At 49.9% G+C, this 18,213-nt stretch overlaps 1 protein-coding gene across 1 annotated transcript in view; it reads left to right on the top strand.

Annotated features, from left to right (window-relative positions):
- The window catches only part of LOC112238528 (unconventional myosin-X-like), a 227,522-nt gene that overhangs the window by 187,664 nt on the left and 21,645 nt on the right, over positions 1–18,213 (top strand). The window contains exons 28-32 of the mRNA XM_042320069.1: positions 549–747; positions 4,360–4,548; positions 4,810–4,967; positions 5,159–5,282; positions 5,563–5,860. Of these exons, the coding sequence (XP_042176003.1) occupies positions 549–747; positions 4,360–4,548; positions 4,810–4,967; positions 5,159–5,282; positions 5,563–5,860 (968 nt within the window). The remainder of the gene's footprint in view (positions 1–548; positions 748–4,359; positions 4,549–4,809; positions 4,968–5,158; positions 5,283–5,562; positions 5,861–18,213) is intronic.

The following is an 18,213-nucleotide window of genomic DNA, read 5'->3' as shown; positions in this document are numbered from 1 at the left end:
ACTGTTACATTGATCTGGGTGAATATGAATGACAGTATCCTAAACCTGTCATTGTTACATTGAACTGGGTGAATATGAATGACAGTATCCTAAACCTATCACTGTTACATTGAACTGGGTGAATATGAATGACAGTATCCTAAACCTGTCACTGTTACATTGAACTGGGTGAATATGAATGACAGTAACCTAAACCTGTCACTGTTACATTGAACTGGGTGAATATGAATGACAGTCATCCAATATGCTGTAATAGAAATAAGGCTGTGATGATAAAATAATATTGTCCTTCTCAATCTTAAACAGCACTGACTGGCACTGCATCACATCTATCAATCAATTAATTTATCTATTAATAAATCTGTCTCTCTGTTAATTCAAATTCAATATGCTTTAATGGTATGAATAACAAGGTCAATGTTGCCCAAGCTAAGTGATACACATAACATTTATTACATTAACAGTGACAACAACTGTCTGTCGGTCGGTCTAGGAGTTACAGACATGTGTTCATGTTGTTTGACGATATGCCCAATATTGTGAAACAGGGAACTGTGGATGTTGGACTGATCGACTCTGTGTGCGCGTCAGACAACCCTGACAGACCCAACTCGTTTGTCATCATCACTGCTAACCGTGTGATCCACTGCAACACTGAGATGCCTGAAGAGATGCACCACTGGATCGGCCTGCTGCAGAAACCTAAAGGAGACGCCAGGATAGACGGACAGGACTTCCTGGTCAGAGGTTAGTGACCTACACTACCGTTCAAAAGGTTGGGGTCACGTAGAAATGTCCTGTTTTTGAAAGATGGTTTCCATGTGTTTGATCCCATTTAATTCCCTCCGTTATTATTATGCATACCTGTATCCATTCATACCCATACATACCTGTATCCATTCATACCCATACATACCTGTATCCATTCATACCCATACATACCTGTATCCATTCATACCCATACATACCTGTATCCATTCATACCCATACATACCTGTATCCATTCATACCTGTATCCATTCATACCCATACATACCTGTATCCATTCATACCCATACATACCTGTATCCATTCATACCCATACATACCTGTATCCATTCATACCCATACATACCTGTATCCATTCATACCCATACATACCTGTATCCATTCATACCCATACATACCTGTATCCATTCATACCCATACATACCTGTATCCATTCATACCTGTATCCATTCATACCCATACATACCTGTATCCATTCATACCCATACATACCTGTATCCATTCATACCCATACATACCTGTATCCATTCATACCCATACATACCTGTATCCATTCATACCTGTATCCATTCATACCCATACATACCTGTATCCATTCATACCCATACATACCTGTATCCATTCATACCTGTATCCGTTCATACCCATACTTACCTGTATCCATTCATACCCATACATACCTGTATCCATTCATACCTGTATCCGTTCATACCCATACTTACCTGTATCCATTCATACCCATACTTACCTGTATCCATTCATACCCATACATACCTGTATCCATTCATACCCATACATACCTGTATCCATTCATACCCATACTTACCTGTATCCATTCATACCTGTATCCGTTCATACCCATACTTACCTGTATCCATTCATACCATACATACCTGTATCCATTCATACCTGTATCCATTCATACCCATACATACCTGTATCCATTCATACCCATACATACCTGTATCCATTCTTACCCATACATACCTGTATCCATACATACCCATACATACCTGTATCCATACATACCTGTATCCATTCATACCTGTATCCATTCATACCCATACATATCTGTATCCATACATACCTGTATCCATTCATACGCATACATACCTGTATCCATTCACACCCATACTTACCTGTATCCATTCTTACCCATACATACATGTATCCATTCATACCCATACATACCTGTATCCATTCATACCTGTATCCATTCATACCTGTATCCATTCATACCATACATACCTGTATCCATTTTTACCCATACATACCTGTATCCATTCATACGCATACATACCTGTATCCATTCACACCCATACTTACCTGTATCCATTCTTACCCATACATACATGTATCCATTCATACCATACATACCTGTATCCGTTCATACCCATACATACCTGTATCCATTCATACCTGTATCCATTCATACCCATACATACCTGTATCCATTCATACCCATTCATACCTGTATCCATTCATACCCATACATACCTGTATCCATTCATACCCATACATACCTGTATCCATTCATACCCATACATACCTGTATCCATTCATACCCATACATACCTGTATCCATTCATACCCATACATACCTGTATCCATTCATACCCATACATACCTGTATCCATTCATACCCATACATACCTGTATCCATTCATACCCATACATACCTGTATCCATACATACCTGTATCCATTCATACCCATACATACCTGTATCCATTCATACCCATACATACCTGTATCCATTCATACCCATACATACCTGTATCCATTCATACCCATACATACCTGTATCTATTATTGTCCATACATACCTGTATCCATTCTTACCCATACATACCTGTATCCATTCTTACCCATACATACCTGTATCCATTCATACCCATACATACCTGTATCCATTCATACCCATACATACCTGTATCCATTCATACCCATACATACCTGTATCTATTATTGTCCATACATACCTGTATCCATTCTTACCCATACATACCTGTATCCATTCTTACCCATACATACCTGTATCCATTCTTACCCATACATACCTGTATCCATTCTTACCCATACATACCTGTATCCATTCTTACCCATACATACCTGTATCCATTCATACCCATACATACCTGTATCCATTCTTACCCATACATACCTGTATCCATTCATACCCATACATACCTGTATCTATTATTGTCCATACATACCTGTATCCATTCTTACCCATACATACCTGTATCCATTCATACCTGTAGCCATTCATACCCATACATACCCATTCATACCCATACATACCTGTATCCATTCATACCCATACATACCTGTATCCATTCATACCCATACATACCTGTATCCATTCATACCTGTAGCCATTCATACCCATAAATACCTGTATCTATTATTGTCCATACATACCTGTATCCATACATACCCATACATACCTGTATCCATTCATACCTGTATCCATTCATACCTGTATCCATTCATACCCATACATACCTGTATCCATTCATACGCATACATACCTGTATCCATTCATACCCATACATACCTGTATCCATTCATACCCATACATATCTGTATCCATACATACCTGTATCCATTCATACGCATACATACCTGTATCCATTCACACCCATACTTACCTGTATCCATTCTTACCCATACATATCTGTATCCATACATACCTGTATCCATTCATACCCATACATACCTGTATCCATTCATACCCATACATACCTGTATCTATTATTGTCCATACATACCTGTATCCATTCTTACCCATACATACCTGTATCCATTCATACCTGTAGCCATTCATACCCATAAATACCTGTATCTATTATTGTCCATACATACCTGTATCCATTCATACCCATACATACCTGTATCCATTCATACCCATACATACCTGTATCCATTCATACCCATACATAACTCAATCAATCAATCAAATTAATTTATAAAGCCTTTTTACATCAGCAGATGTCACAGCAGATGGGGTGGCAGGTAGCCTAGTGGTTAGAGCTGACAAGGTACACATTTGTCGTTCTGCCCTTGAACAGGCAGTTAACCCACTGTTCCTAGGCCGTCATTGAAAATAAGAATTTGTTCTTAACTGACTTGCGGGGGTGGGCAGTGGCCAGTCCTCTTCTGCCTGTACTGGGTAGAGAGGAACCAGGCTCTGAGGGGTGGCCAGTCCTCTTCTGTGCCAGATGGAGATTATCAGAGTACATGGCCATTAAGGCCAGATCGTTCTTCAAGATGTTCAAACGTTTATAGATGACCAGCAGGGCCAAATAATAATCACAGTGGTTATAGAGGGTGAAACAGGTCAGCACCTCAGGAGTACATGCACCATTCTTACCTGTATCCATACGTACCTGTATCCATACGTACCTGTATGGTGTCTTTAAGGTGATGTTACACTGGGCAGCACTTGAGCATAAAGTGGAGTTATCCTTTTGAATAATATTATCTTATAATAGATCGCCCATTTACTCTATAATTGTTTATACAGTCAGTTTGTTGTCTGTTTTCAGTACTGGATATAACCTTGGTGTCCTTCTCTCTCTCTTCCCAGGTTGGCTTCACAAGGAGATAAGGGCTAAGAGCACTAGTCTGAAGCTGAAGAAGAGATGGTTTGTATTGACCTCTAACTCTCTGGACTACTACAAGTCTTCAGAGCGCAGTGTGTCCAAGCTGGGGACCCTGGTCCTCAACAGTCTCTGCTCTGTGGTCCAGCCCGACGAGAAGGTCTTCAAGGACACCGGTAGGTAGAGACTGAGAATAGGAAGTGTTCAATGTTGTCAAGACAACACAAACACATCCGGGACCAGGCTAACGCATTCCAGCAAGAATGTGTCTGTCTACCATATCATATATATATATATATACATTACTTTAATGCTCCTTGAGTCACTCAGTATGTGTCAAAATAGTGAGCTAGGAAATAGGGGGCCATTTGTTTTGTGATGCAGCCCCAGACTTTTCTACGTTCTTAAACTTCCTTCCTTCCTGTCTCCACCCCCAGGTTACTGGAACATTATCGTCCACGGCCGTAAACACTCGTACCACCTCTACACCAAACTACTGAACGAGGCTATGCGCTGGGCGTCGGCCATACAGGGGGCTGTCGACAGCAAGGTTCCCATAGAGACACCCACACAGCAACTCATCAGGGACATCAAGGTACAGCCAATCACCAGCCTGCATACTGAGATGTGGTCATTTTATGTCAGATCTGTTTGTGATCTCAATCTGCCATTGTTATATTGTTGTCTACATAGAGAGGGACCAGGCTCAGGAGATGCTAGTGATGATGAAGGAACTTGAGACATTCCTCTGACCTCTGACCTTTAACCCCTGACCTTTCCCCCCAGGAGAGCAGTATGAACGTGGAGGCTGTAGAACAGACGTACTGGAGGAACCCTATCCTCAGATATACCCAGCACCCCCTCCACTCCCCCCTGCTGCCTCTGCCTTACGGGGAGGTCAACATCCACCGTGAGTTGTTCACCTATAAGACCCTGGAGGGACTTATTACAGCTAGTTTATATTTTATACTGCAAGGACTTGATTTACTTCTTTTAACTCCTTGTGGAGCAAAGGGTCTCATGTATTTGACAACAGTTGTATTAACCATTTTGCTAGGAATGAAATGCATAAAGCAGTGACCACCATAACTCTCCCTTTCTCACTCTCACTCTCACTCTCTCTCTCTCTCTCTCTCTCTCTCTCTCTCTCTCTCTCTCTCTCTCTCTCCCTCCCCCCTCCCCACCCCCAGTCCAAAAGGAGAAGGGCTATGCCAGCCTGCAGGATGAGGCAGTGAAGATCTTCAACTCTCTACAGGAGATGGAGGCTGTGTCTGATCCGGTCCCGATCATCCAGGGCATCCTCCAGACCTGCCACGACCTGCGCCTGCTCCGAGACGAGGTCTACTGTCAGCTCATCAAGCAGACCAATCATGTGCCACAGCCCAACAGCTCGGCCAATCGTGCCCACTGGCACCTCCTCACCTGTATGAGCTGTACCTTCCTGCCCAGCCGGGGCATCCTGCGTTACCTCAAGTTCCACCTCAAAAGGTACTTTTACCTTCAAAATGCATTTGCGGGGAAAACAGCTTTGGAAGCTTCGTCCCCTTGTCCTTGTTGAAGAGAGGAGGGTTTCAGCTTTCTGTCGGTGTAAATATTTTTCTCAACTCTCTATATATAGTTTGTCAACTGACTAGGTATCCCCCTTCCCCTTTCCCTTTCCCTCACCCTTCCCTTTCCCTTCCCTTCCCTTTCCCCTCCCTTTCCCTTCCTTCCCCCTCCCCTTCCCTTTCCTTTCCCTTTCCTTTCCTTTCCCTTCCTTCCTTCCCTTCCTTTTCCCTCCCCTTCCCCTTCCCCTTCCTTCCTTTCCTTCCTTTCCTTTCCCTCACCCTTCCTTTCCCTTCCTTCCCCTTTCCTTCCTTTCCTTTCCTTCCCTTTCCCTTCCTTTCCCCCCTTCCCCTTCCCCTTCCCTTCCTTTCCTTCCCTTTCCCTTTCCCTCACCCTTCCTTTCCCTTCCCTTTCCTTTCCCTCACCCTTCCCTTTCCTTCCTTCCCCTTTCCCTTCCTTTCCCTTTCCCTTCCCTTTCCCTTTCCCTTCCCTTTCCCTTCCCTTTCCTTTCCCTTCCTTTCCCTTTCCCTTCCCTTTCCCTTTCCCTTCCTTTCCCTTCCTTTCCTTTCCTTCCCTTTCCCTTCCTTTCCCTTTCCCTCACCCTTCCCCTTTCCCTTCCTTTCCTTTCCCTTTCCTTCCCTTTCCCTTCCCCTTCCCTTTCCCTCCCCTTCCCCTTCCTTCCTTCCCTTTCCCTTCCCTTTCCCTTTCCCTCACCCTTCCCTTTCCTTCCCTTCCCCTTTCCTTCCTTTCCCTTTCCCTTCCCTTTCCCTTCCTTTCCCTTCCTTCCCCCTTCCTTTCCCCTTCCCTTTCCCTCCCCTTTCCCTTCCTTTACCTTCCTTTCCCTTCCCTTCCTTCCTTTCCTTCCCTTTCCTTTCCCTACCCCTTTCCCTCACCTTTCCCTTCCTTTCCTTTCACTTCCTACCCTTCCCTTTCCTTCCCTTTCCCTTCCTTCCCTCCCTTTCCTTTCCCCTCCTTTCCCTTTCCCTTCCCTTTTCCTTCCTTTCCCTTCCCTTTCCTTCGCTGCCCTTTCCCTTCCCCTTCCTTCCCCTTTCCTTCCCTTCCTTCCCCTTTCCTTCCCTTTCCCTTCCTTTCCTTCCCTTCCCTTCCCTTCCCTTTCCCTTCCTTTCCCTTCCTTTCCCTTCGCTTCCCTTTCCCTTCCTTCCTTCCCCTTTCCTTTCCCTTCCTTCCCCTTTCCTTCCCCTTTCCCTTCCTTTCCTTTCCCTTCCCTTCCCTTCCCTTTCCTTCCTTTCCTTCCTTTCCTTTCCCTTCCTTTCCTTTCCCTTCCCTTTCCCTTTCCTTCCCTTTCCTTCCCTTTCCCTTTCCCTTCCTTTCCCTTCCCTTTCCCTTTCCCTCACCCTTCCCTTTCCCTTTCCCCTCCTTTCCTTTCCTTCCCCTTTCCCTTCCTTTCCCTTCCCTTTCCTTCGCTGCCCTTTCCCTTCCCCTTCCTTCCCCTTTCCTTCCCTTCCTTCCTTTCCCTTCCCCTTTCCATTCCTTTCCTTTCCTTCCCTACCCCTTCCTTTCCCTTCCTTTCCCTTCCCTTTCCCTCCCTTTCCCTTCCCTTCCTTTCCCTTCCCTTTCCCTCCCTTTCCCTTCCTTTCCCTCCCCTTCCCTTTCCCTTCCTTCCCTTTCCCTTCCCTTTCCTTCCCCTTCCCTTCCTTTCCTTCCCCTTCCTTTCCTTTCCCTTTCCCTTCCCTTCCCTTCCTTCCCTTCCCCTTTCCCTTCCTTTCCCTTCCCTTTCCCTTCCCGTCCCTCCTTTCCTTGCCTTGCCTTCCTTTCCTTCCTTTCCCTTCCCTTCCTTACCCTTTCCTTTCCCTCCCCCCCGCCCTTCCCCTTCCCTTTCCCTTCCCTTCCCTTTCCCTTCCCTTTCCTTCCCTTTCCTTTCCCTGCCCTTTCCCTTCCTTTCCCTTTCCCTTCCCTTTCCCTTCCCTACCCCTTCCCTTTCCCTTCCTTTCCTTCCTTTCCCTCCTTTCCCTTCCCTTCCCTTCCTTTCCTTCCCTTTCCTTCCCTTCCCTCCCCTTCCCTTTCCTTCCTTTCCCTTTCCTTCCCCTTTCCCCTCCCTTTCCCTTCCCCTTCCCTTCCCCTTCCTTCCCTTCCTTCCCCTTCCCCTTCCCCTTCCTTTCCCTTCCTTTCCTTCCGTCCCTCCTTTCCCTTGCCTTCCTTTCCCTTCCTTTCCTTCCTTCCTTTCCTTTCCTTTCCCTCCCCTCCCCCGCCCTTCCCCTTCCCTTTCCCTTCCCTTCCCTTTCCTTCCCTTTCCCTTTCCCTGCCCTTTCCCTGCCCTTTCCTTCCCTACCCCTTCCCTTTCCCTTCCTTTCCCTTCCTTTCCCTCCTTTCCTTCCCTTCCTTCCTTCCCCTCCGCTTTCCCTTCCTTTCCTTCCCTTCCGTCCCTCCCTTTCCCTTGCCTTCCTTTCCCTTCCTTTCCCTTCCCTTCCTTTCCCTTTCCTTTCCCTCCCCTCCTAGCCCTTCCCCTTCCCTTTCCCTTCCCTTCCTTTCCCTTCCCTTCCTTCCTTTCCCTTCCTTCCCTTTCCTTCCCTTTCCCTTCCCCTTCCCCTTCCCCTTCCTTCCATTTCCTTCCTTTCCTTCCTTTCCCTTCCTTCCATTTCCTTCCTTCCTTTCCTTCCTTTCCCTTCCTTCCTTTCCCTCCTTTCCCTCCCCCCCCGCCCTTCCCCTTCCTTTCCTTCCTTCCCTGCCCTTTCCCTTCCCTTTCCTTCCCTTCCCTTTCCTTCCTTTCCCTTCCTTTCCCTTCCCTTTCCTTCCTTCATTCCCCTTCCTTCCTTTCCTTCCTTCCCTTCCCCTTTCCCTTCCCTTCCCTTTCCCTTTCCTTCCTTTACCTTCCTTCCTTCCCTTTCCCTTTCCTTCCTTCCTTTCCCTTCCCTTTCCTTCCCCTTCCCCTTCCCTTCCCCTTCCTTTTCACTTCCCTTTCCTTCCTTTCCTTTTCCATTCCTTCCCTTTCGCTTCCCTTCCCTTCCCTTCCCCTTCCCTATCCCTTCCCCTTTCCTTTCCCTTCCTTTCCCTTCCCCTTTCCCTTCCTTTCCTTCCCTTTCCCTTCACTTCCCTTCCCTCCCCTTCCTTTCCCTTCCCCTTTCCTTTCCCTTCCTTCCCCTTCCTTCCCCTTTCCTTCCTTTCCTTCCCTTTCCTTCCGTCCCTCCCTTTCCCTTGCCTTCCTTTCCTTCCTTTCCTTCCCTTCCTTTCCCTTTCCTTTCCCTCCCCTCCCCCGCCCTTCCCCTTCCCTTTCCTTCCTTCCTTTCCTTCCCTTTCCTTCCTTTCCTTTCCCTGCCCTTTCCTTCCCTTTCCTTCCCTACCCCTTCCCTTTCCCTTCCTTTCCCTTCCCTTTCCCTCCCTTTCCTTCCTTCCCTTCCTTCCCTTCCCTTTCCCTTCCTTTCCTTCCCTTCCGTCCCTCCCTTTCCTTGCCTTCCTTTCCCTTCCTTTCCTTCCCTTCCTTTCCCTTTCCTTTCCCTCCCTCCCCCGCCCTTCCCCTTCCTTTCCTTCCCTTCCCTTTCCCCTCCTTTCCTTCCCTTTCCTTTCCCTGCCCTTTCCCTTCCCTTTCCCTTCCCTACCCCTTCCCTTTCCCTTCCTTACCCTTCCCTTTCCCCCCTTTCCCTTCCCTTCCTTCCTTTCCTTCCCTTTCCTTCCCTTTCCTTCCCTTTCCTTTCCTTCCCCTTCCCCTTCCTTTCCCTTCCCCTTTCCTTTCCTTCCTTCCCCTTTCCTTTCCTTCCCTTCCTTTCCCTTCCTTCCCTTCCTTCCTTTCCTTCCTTTCCTTCCTTTCCCTTCCTTCCTTTCCCTTTCCTTCCCTTCCCTACCTTTCCTTCCTTTCCCTTCCTTTCCCTTCCCTTTCCTTCCCTTCCTTCCTTCCTTCCCCTTTCCTTCCTTCCTTTCCCTTTCCTTCCTTCCTTTCCCTTCCTTCCTTTCCCTTCCCTTCCCTTCAGCTTCCCTTCTCCTTCCCTTTCCTTCCTTCCTTCCCCTTCCCTTTCCTTCCCTTTCCCTTCCCTTTCCTTCCCCTTCCTTCCATTTCCCTTCCCTTCCTTTCCCTTCCTTTCCTTCCTTCCATTTCCTTCCCTTCCTTTCCTTTCCTTCCCTTCCTTTCCCTCCCCTTTCCCTCCCCTCCCCCTTCCCTTCCCCTTCCCTTTCCCTTCCCTTCCCTGCCCTTTCCTTCCTTTCCTTCCTTCCCTTTCCCTTCCTTTCCCTTCCTTTCCCTTCCTTTCCCTTCCCTTCATTCCTTTCCTTCCTTTCCTTCGGCTTCCTTCCCCTTTCCTTCCTTCCTTTCCTTTCCCTTCCCTTTACCTTCCCTTCCCTTCCCCTTCCCCTTCCTTCCCTTTCCTTCCCTTTCCTTCCCCTTCCTTCCTTTCCTTCCCCTTCCCTTCCTTTCCTTTCACTTCCTTTCCCTTCCTTTCCTTTCCTTCCTTTCCCTTCCTTTCCCTTCCCTTTCCTTCTTCCGTTCCCTTCCTTCCTTCCCCCTTTCCTTTCCCTTCCTTTCCTTTCCCTTCCTTCCCCTTTCCCTTCCCTTTCCTTCCTTCCTTTCCCTTCCTTCTCTTCCTTTCCTTCCTTCCTTCCTTCCCCTTCCCTTTCCTTTCCTTCCCTTCCCATCCCCTTCCCCTTTCCCTTCCTTCCCTGCCCTTTCCCTGCCCTTCCTTCCCCTTCCTTTCCTTTCCCTACCCTTTCCCTTCCTTTCCCTTTCCCTTCCCTTTCCCTTCCCTACCCCTTCCCTTTCCTTCCTTCCTTCCCTTCCTTCCCTTCCCCTTCCTTCCATTTCCTTTCCTTCCCTTCCTTTCCCTTCCTTTCCCTTCCTTTCCCTCCCCTTTCCCTCCCCTCCCCCGCCCTTCCCCTTCCCTTTCCCTTCCCTTCCCTGCCCTTTCCTTTCCCTACCCTTTCCTTTCCTTCCTTCCCTTTCCCTTCCTTTCCCTTCCCTTTCCCCCCTTTCCTTCCCTTCCCTTCCTTTCCTTCCCTTTCCTTCCTTTCCTTCCCCCTCCCCTTTCCTTCCTTTCCTTTCCCTTCCCCTTCCCTTCCCCTTTCCTTTCCTTCCCTTTCCTTTCCTTCCTTCCCCTTTCCCTTTCCTTTCCTTTCCTTCCTTCCTTTCCCTCCCCTTCCCTTCCTTCCCTTCCCTTCCCTTCCTTCCCTTCCCTTCCCTTCCCTTCCCTTTCCCTTCCTTTCCCTTCCCTTTCCCTTCCCTTCCCTTCCTTTCCTTCCCTTCCCTACCTTTCCCTTCCTTTCCCTTCCTTTCCTTCCTTTCCTTCCTTCCTTCCCCTTCCCTTCCCTTTCCTTCCCTTCCTTTCCTTTCCTTCCTTTCCTTCCCTTCCTTTCCTTCCTTCCTTTCCCTTCCCTTCCCTTCCCCTTCCTTTCCTTCCTTCCCTTCCCTTCCCCCCTTCCCTTTCCCTTCCCTTTCCCTTCCCTTTCCTTCCCCTTCCCTTCCATTTCCTTCCTTCCTTTCCTTCCTTTCCTTCCTTCCTTCCATTTTCCCTTCCTTCCTTTCCCTTCCTTTCCCTTCCCTTCCTTTCCCTCCTTTCCCTCCCCTCCCCCCCCCTTCCCCTTCCTTTCCCTTCCTTCCCTGCCCTTTCCTTCCCTTTCCCTTCCTTCCTTTCCTTCCTTTCCTTCCTTTCCCTTCCCTTTCCTTCCTTCATTCCCCTTCCCTTCCTTTCCCTTCCCTTCCTTCCTTTCCTTCCCTTCCTTTCCCTTTCCTTCCTTTACCTTCCCTTCCTTCCTTCCCTTCCTTCCCTTCCCTTCCTTCCTTTCCCTTCCCTTTCCCTTTCCTTTCCCTTCCCTTTCCCTTTCCTTCCTTCCTTCCCTTCCCCTTCCTTTCACTTCCCTTTCCTTCCTTTCCTTTCCTTCCTTTCCCTTCCTTTCCCTTCCTTTCCTTCCTTCCGTTTCCCTTCCCCTTCCTTCCTTTCCTTTCCTTCCCCTTTCCTTTCCCTTCCTTCCCCTTTCCTTCCCTTTCCCTTCCCTTCCTTTCCCTTCCCTTCCTTCTCTTCCCTTCCCCTTCCTTTCCTTTCCCTTCCCTTCCCATCCCCTTCCTTTCCTTCCTTCCCTGCCCTTTCCTGCCCTTCCTTCCCCTTCCTTTCCTTTCCCTACCCTTTCCCTTCCTTTCCTTTCCTTCCCTTTCCTTCCCTACCCCTTCCTTTCCCTTCCTTCCCCTTCCCTTTCCCTCCTTTCCTTCCTTCCTTTCCCTTCCTTTTCCTTCCCTTCCCCTCCCCTCCCTTTCCTTCCTTCCCTTCCCTTCCCTTTCCTTTCCCTTTCCCTTTCCTTTCCTTTCCTTCCCTTCCCTTTCCCTTTCCCTTCCTTCCTTCCCCTTCCTTCCTTCCCCTCCTTTCCTTCATTTCCCTTCCCTTTCCCTTCCCTACCCCTTCCCTTTCCTTCCTTTCCCTTCCTTTCCCTCCTTTCCCTTCCCTTCCTTTCCTTCCCTTTCCCTTCCTTCCCCTCCTTCCCTTTCCTTCCCTTCCTTTCCCTTTCCTTTCCTTCCCTTTCCTTCCCTTTCCTTCCCTTCCCCTTCCCTTTCCTTCCCTTTCCTTTCCTTTCCCTTCCCTTCCCTTCCCTTTCCTTCCCTTCCCCTTCCCTTCCTTCCCCTCCTTTCCCTTCATTTCCTTCCTTTCCCTTCCGTCCCTCCCTTTCCCTTGCCTTCCTTTCCCTTCCTTTCCCTTCCCTTCCTTTCCCTTTCCTTTCCCTCCCTCCCCCGCCCTTCCCCTTCCCTTTCCTTCCTTCCCTTTCCCTTCCCTTTCCCTTTCCTGCCCTTTCCCTTCCCTTTCCCTTCCCTACCCCTTCCTTTCCCTTCCTTTCCCTTCCCTTTCCCTCCCTTTCCCTTCCTTCCCTTCCCTTCCCTTCCTTTCCCTTCCCTTTCCCTTTCCCTTACCTTTCCTTCCCTTCCCTTCCTTTCCCTTCCCTTCCTTTCCTTTCCTTTCCCTTCCCTTTCCTTTCCTTCCCCTTTCCTTTCCCTTCCTTCCCCTTTCCTTCCTTCCTTTCCCTTCCCTCCCTTCCCTTTCCCTTCCTTTCCTTCCCTTTCCTTCCCTTCCTTCCCTTTCCCTTCCCTTCCCTTCCCTACCTTTCCTTCCTTTCCCTTCCTTTCCTTTCCTTTCCTTCCTTCCTTCCCTTCCCCTTCCTTCCTTTCCTTCCTTCCCTTTCCCTTCCCTTTCCTTCCCTTTCCCTTCCTTTCCCTTCCCTTCCTTTCCCTTCCCTTCCCTTCCCTTCCCTTTCCCTTCCCTTCCCCTTCCATTTCCTTCCCTTTCCCTTCCTTCCCCTTCCCTCCTTCCCTTCCTTCCTTCCCTTCATTTCCTTCCCTTCCCTTCCTTTCCCTTCCTTTCCCTTCCTTTTCCCTCCCCTTTCCCTCCTCTCCCCCCCTTCCCTTTCCCTTCCCTTCCCTGCCCTTTCCTTTCCCTACCCTTTCCTTTCCCTTCCTTCCCTTTCCCCTCCTTTCCCTTTCCTTCCCCTTTCCTTCCTTTCCTTCCCTTTCCCTTCGCTGCCCTTTCCTTCCCCTTCCCTTCCCCTTTCCTTCCCTTCCTTCCCCTTTCCTTCCCCTTTCCCTTCCTTTCCCTTCCCTTCCCTTTCCCTTCCTTTCCCTTCCCTTTCCCTTCGCTTCCCTTTCCTTCCCCTTCCCTTCCCCTTTCCTTTCCTTCCTTCCCCTTTCCTTCCCCTTTCCCTTCCCTTCCTTTCCTTCCTTCCCTTCCCTTTCCCTTCCTTTCCCTTCCCTTTCCCTTCCTTTCCCCTTTCCCTTCCTTCCCTTCCCTTTCCCTGCCCTTCCCTCCCCTTCCCTTTCCTTTCCCTACCCTTTCCATTCCTTTCCTTTCCTTCCCTACCCCTTCCCTTTCCCTTCCTTTCCCTTCCCTTTCCCGTTCCTTTCCCTTCCCTTCCCTTTCCCTTCCCTTTCCCTTCCTTTCCCCCCTTCCCTTTCCCTTCCCTTCCCCTCCTTCCCTTTCCTTCCTTTCCCTTCCCCTCTCCCTTCCTTTCCCTTCCCTTTCCTTCCCCTTCCCTTCCCCTTCCTTCCCCTTCCCTTCCCCTTCCCCTTCCTTTCCCTTCCTTTCCTTCCGTCCCTCCTTTCCCTTGCCTTCCTTTCCTTCCTTTCCTTCCTTCCTTTCCCTTTCCTTTCCCTCCCTCCCCGCCCTTCCCCTTCCTTTCCCTTCCCTTCCCTTTCCTTCCCTTTCCCTTCCTTTCCTTTCCTTTCCCTGCCCTTTCCCTTCCCTTTCCCTTCCCTACCCCTTCCCTTTCCCTTCCTTTCCCTTCCCTTTCCCTCCTTTCCCTTCCCTTCCCTTCCTTCCCCTCCGCTTTCCTTCCCTTTCCCTTCCGTCCCTCCTTTCCCTTGCCTTCCTTTCCTTCCTTTCCCTTCCCTTCCTTGCCCTTTCCTTTCCCTCCCCTCCCCCGCCCTTCCCCTTCCCTTTCCTTCCTTCCCTTTCCCCTCCCTTTCCTTCCCTTTCCTTTCCCTGCCCCTTCCCTACCCCTTCCCTTTCCTTCCTTTCCCTTCCCTTACCCCCCTTTCCCTTCCCTTCCTTCCTTTCCTTCCTTTCCCTTCCTTTCCCTCCCCTTTCCTTCCTTTCCCTTTCCTTCCCTTTCCCTTCCCCTTTCCTTCCCCTTTCCTTTCCCTTCCTTCCCCTTTCCTTCCCCTTTCCCTTCCTTCCTTTCCCTTCCCTTCCTTCCTTCCTTTCCCTTCCTTTCCCTGCCCTTTCCCTTCCTTCCCTTCCTTTCCTTCCCTTCCCTACCTTTCCTTCCTTTCCCTTCCTTTCCTTCCCTTTCCCTTCCTTCCTTCCCCTTCCCTTCCCCTTTCCCTTCCCTTCCTTTCCCTTTCCCTTCCCTTCCTTCCCTTTCCTTCCTTCCTTTCCTTCCTTCCTTTCCCTTCCTTCCCTTCCTGGGCTTCCCTCCCCTTCCCTTTCCCTTCCTTCCCCTTCCCTTTCCTTCCCTTTCCTTTCCCTTCCCTTTCCTTTCCCTTCCCTTTCCCTTCCTTCCCTTCCTTCGCTTCCCTTCCCCTTCCCTTTCCTTCCCTTCCTTCCTTTCCTTCCTTTCCTTTCCTTCCTTTCCTTTCCTTCCCCTTCCCTTCCATTTCCCTTCCTTTCCCTTCCTTTCCTTCCTTCCATTTCCCTTCCCTTCCTTTCCCTTCCTTTCCCTTCCTTCCTTTCCCTCCTTTCCCTCCCCTCCCCCGCCCTTCCCCTTCCCTTTCCTTCCCTTCCCTGCCCTTTCCTTCCCTTTCCTTCCCTTCCCTTTCCCTTCCTTTCCCTTCCTTTCCCTTCCCTTTCCTTCCTTCATTCCCCTTCCCTTCCTTTCCCTTCCCCTTCCTTCGTTTCCCCTTCCCTTTCCCTTCCCTTTCCTTCCCTTTCCCTCCCCCTTCCCCTTCCCCTTCCCTTCCCCTTCCCTTTCACTTCCTTTCCCTTCCCTTTCCTTTTCCATTCCCTTCCTTTCCTTCCCTTCCTTCCCTTCCCCTTCCCTATCCTTCCCTTTCCTTTCCTTCCTTTCCCTTCCCCTTTCCCTTCCTTTCCCTTCCCTTCCCTTTCCCTTCACTTCCCTTCCCCTCCCTTCCCTTTCCTTTCCCTTCCCCTTTCCTTTCCCTTCCTTCCCCTTCCTTCCCCTTTCCCTTCCTTTCCCTTCCTTTCCCTTCCGTCCCTCCCTTTCCCTTGCCTTCCTTTCCTTCCTTTCCCTTCCTTCCTTTCCTTTCCTTTCCCTCCCCCCCCCGCCCTTCCCCTTCCCTTTCCTTCCCTTCCTTTCCTTCCCTTCCCTTTCCTTCCCTTTCCCTTCCCTTTCCCTGCCCTTTCCCTTCCCCACCCTTTCCCTTCCCTACCCCTTCCCTTTCCTTCCTTTCCTTCCCTTTCCCTCCTTTCCCTTCCCTTCCCTCCTTTCCCTTCACTTTCCTTCCTTCCGTCCCTCCCTTTCCCTTGCCTTCCTTTCCCTTCCTTTCCTTCCCTTCCTTTCCTTTCCTTTCCCTCCCCTCCCCCCCCTTCCCCTTCCCTTTCCTTCCCTTCCCTTTCCCCTCCTTTCCCTTCCCTTTCCCTTTCCCTGCCCTTTCCTTCCTTTCCTTCCCTACCCCTTCCCTTTCCCTTCCTTTCCTTCCCTTTCCCCCTTTCCTTCCCTTCCTTCCTTTCCTTCCCTTTCCCTTCCTTTCCTTCCCCCCCTTTCCCTCCTTTCCCTTTCCCTTCCCTTTCCCTTCCCTTCCCTTCCCTTCCCTTCCCTTTCCCTTCCTTTCCCTTCCTTTCCTTCCCTTCCTTCCCTTCCCTTTCCTTCCTTTCCCTGCCCTTTCCCTCCTTTCCCTTACCTTCCTTTCCCTTCCCTTTCCCTTCCCTTTCCCTTCCCTCCCTTTCCCTTCCCTTTCCTTCCTTTCCTTCCCTTCCCTTCCTTTCCTTCCATTTCCCTTCCCTTCCTTTCCCTTCCCTTTCCTTCCTTCCCTTCCTTCCCCTTCCCTTCCCTTCCCTTCCCTTCCTTCCCTTCCCTTCCTTCCCTTCCCTTCCCTTTCCCTTCCTTTCCCTTCCTTTCCCTTCCCTTCCCTTCCTTCCTTTCCTTTCCCTCCCTTTCCCTTTCCTTCCCTTCCCTCCCCTTTCCCTTCCCTTTCCCTTTCCCTTCCCACTTCCCCTTCCCTTCCCACCACCCCTCCTTCAGTCACGCTCCTTTCCTGAGTCCTTAGAAAGATGCTGAGCCGCATGCAGAATGTGTTCCCTCCCTATAGCTTCTAGTCAGCAGAATGTGTTCCCTCCCTATAGCTTCTAGTCAGCAGAATGTGTTCCCTTCCCTTCCTTTCCCTCCCCTTTCCCTTTCCTTCCCTTTCCCTTTCCTTCCCTTTCCCTTTCAAATTCCTTTCCCTTTCCTTTCCCTTCCCTTTCCCCTTCCTTTCCTTTCCCTTTCCTTCCCTTCCCTTCCCTTTCAAATTCCTTCCCCTTCCCTTTCCTTTCCTTTCCTTTCCTTCCCCTTTCCTTTTCCTTCCCTTCCCTCCTTTACCTTCCCTTTCCTTTCCCTTTCCTTCCCCTCCCCTTCCCCTTCCCTTCCCCTTCCCTTCCTTTCCTTCCCTTCCCTTTCCCTCCCTTTTCCTTCCTTTCCCTTCCCTTTCCCTCCTTTCCCTTACCTTCCTTTCCTTCCTTTCCCTTCCTTTCCTTCCCTCCCTTTCCCTTCCCTTTCCTTCCTTTCCCTTCCCTTCCCTTCCTTACCCTTCCTTTCCCTTCCTTCCTTTCCCTTTCCCTCCTTTACCTTCCCTTCCTTTCCTTCCCTTCCTTCCTTTCCTTCCTTTCCTTTCCCTTCCCTTCCCCTCCCCCTTCCCCTTCCTTCCTTCCCTTCCTTCCCTTCCTTTCCTTCCCTTCCCTTTCCCTCCCTTACCTTCCTTTCCCTTCCCTTTCCTTCCCTTTCCCTTCCCTCCTTTCCCTTCCTTTCCCTTCCTTTCCCTTCCTTCCTTCCTTTCCTTCCATTTCCCTTCCCTTCCTTCCTTCCTTTCCCTTCCTTCCTTCCTTCCCCTTCCTTCCCTTCCTTCCTTCCTTCCTTCCCTTCCTTCCTTCCCTTCCCTTCCTTCCCTTCCCTTCCTTCCCTTCCTTCCTTCCCTTCCCTTCCCTTCCCTTCCCTTTCCCTTCCTTTCCTTCCCTTCCTTCCCTTCCTTTCCTTTCCCTTTCCCCTCCTTTCCCTTTCCTTCCCTTTCCCTTCCCTTTCCTTCCCTTTCCTTCCCCTTCCCCTTCCCCTTCCCTTCCCACCACCCCTCCTTCAGTCACGCTCCTTTCCTGAGTCCTTAGAAAGATGCTGAGCCGCATGCAGAATGTGTTCCCTCCCCATAGCTTCTAGTCAGCAGAATGTGTTCCCTCCCTATAGCTTCTAGTCAGCAGAATGTGTTCCCTTCCCTTCCTTTCCTTCCCTTTCCCCTTCCCTTTCCCTTTCCTTTCCTTCCTTCCCTTCCTTCCCTTCCCTTTCAAATTCCTTTCCCCTTTCCTTCCCCTTCCCTTTCCTTTCCTTTCCCTTTCCCTTTCCCTGCCCTTTCCCTTCCCTTCCTTTCCCTTCCCTTTCCCTTCCCTTCCCTTTCCCTTCCTTTCCCTTCCTTTCCCTTCGCTTCCCTTCCCCCTTTCCTTCCCCTTTCCTTCCCCTTTCCCTTTCCTTCCCTTCCCTTCCCTTCCCTCCTTTCCCTTCCCCTTTCCCTTCCCCCTTCCTTTCCCTTTCCTTTCCTTCCCTTACCCTTTCCTTCCCTTCCCTCCTTTCCCTTCCCCTTTCCTTCCCCTTCCTTTCCTTTCCTTTCCCTTCCCTTACCCTTTCCTTCCCTTCCCCTTCCTTTCCTTTCCTTTCCTTTCCCTTCCCTTACCCTTTCCCTTCCTTTCCCTTTCCTTTCCCTGCCCTTTCCTTCCCTTCCTTTCCCTTCCTTTCCCTTCCTTCCC

This window comes from Oncorhynchus tshawytscha, linkage group LG03, assembly GCF_018296145.1.
Source record: "Oncorhynchus tshawytscha isolate Ot180627B linkage group LG03, Otsh_v2.0, whole genome shotgun sequence".
NCBI lineage: Eukaryota > Metazoa > Chordata > Actinopteri > Salmoniformes > Salmonidae > Oncorhynchus > Oncorhynchus tshawytscha.
The sequence above is the reverse complement of the archived record's forward strand: the minus strand, read 5'-3'. Positions and strand labels throughout refer to the sequence as shown.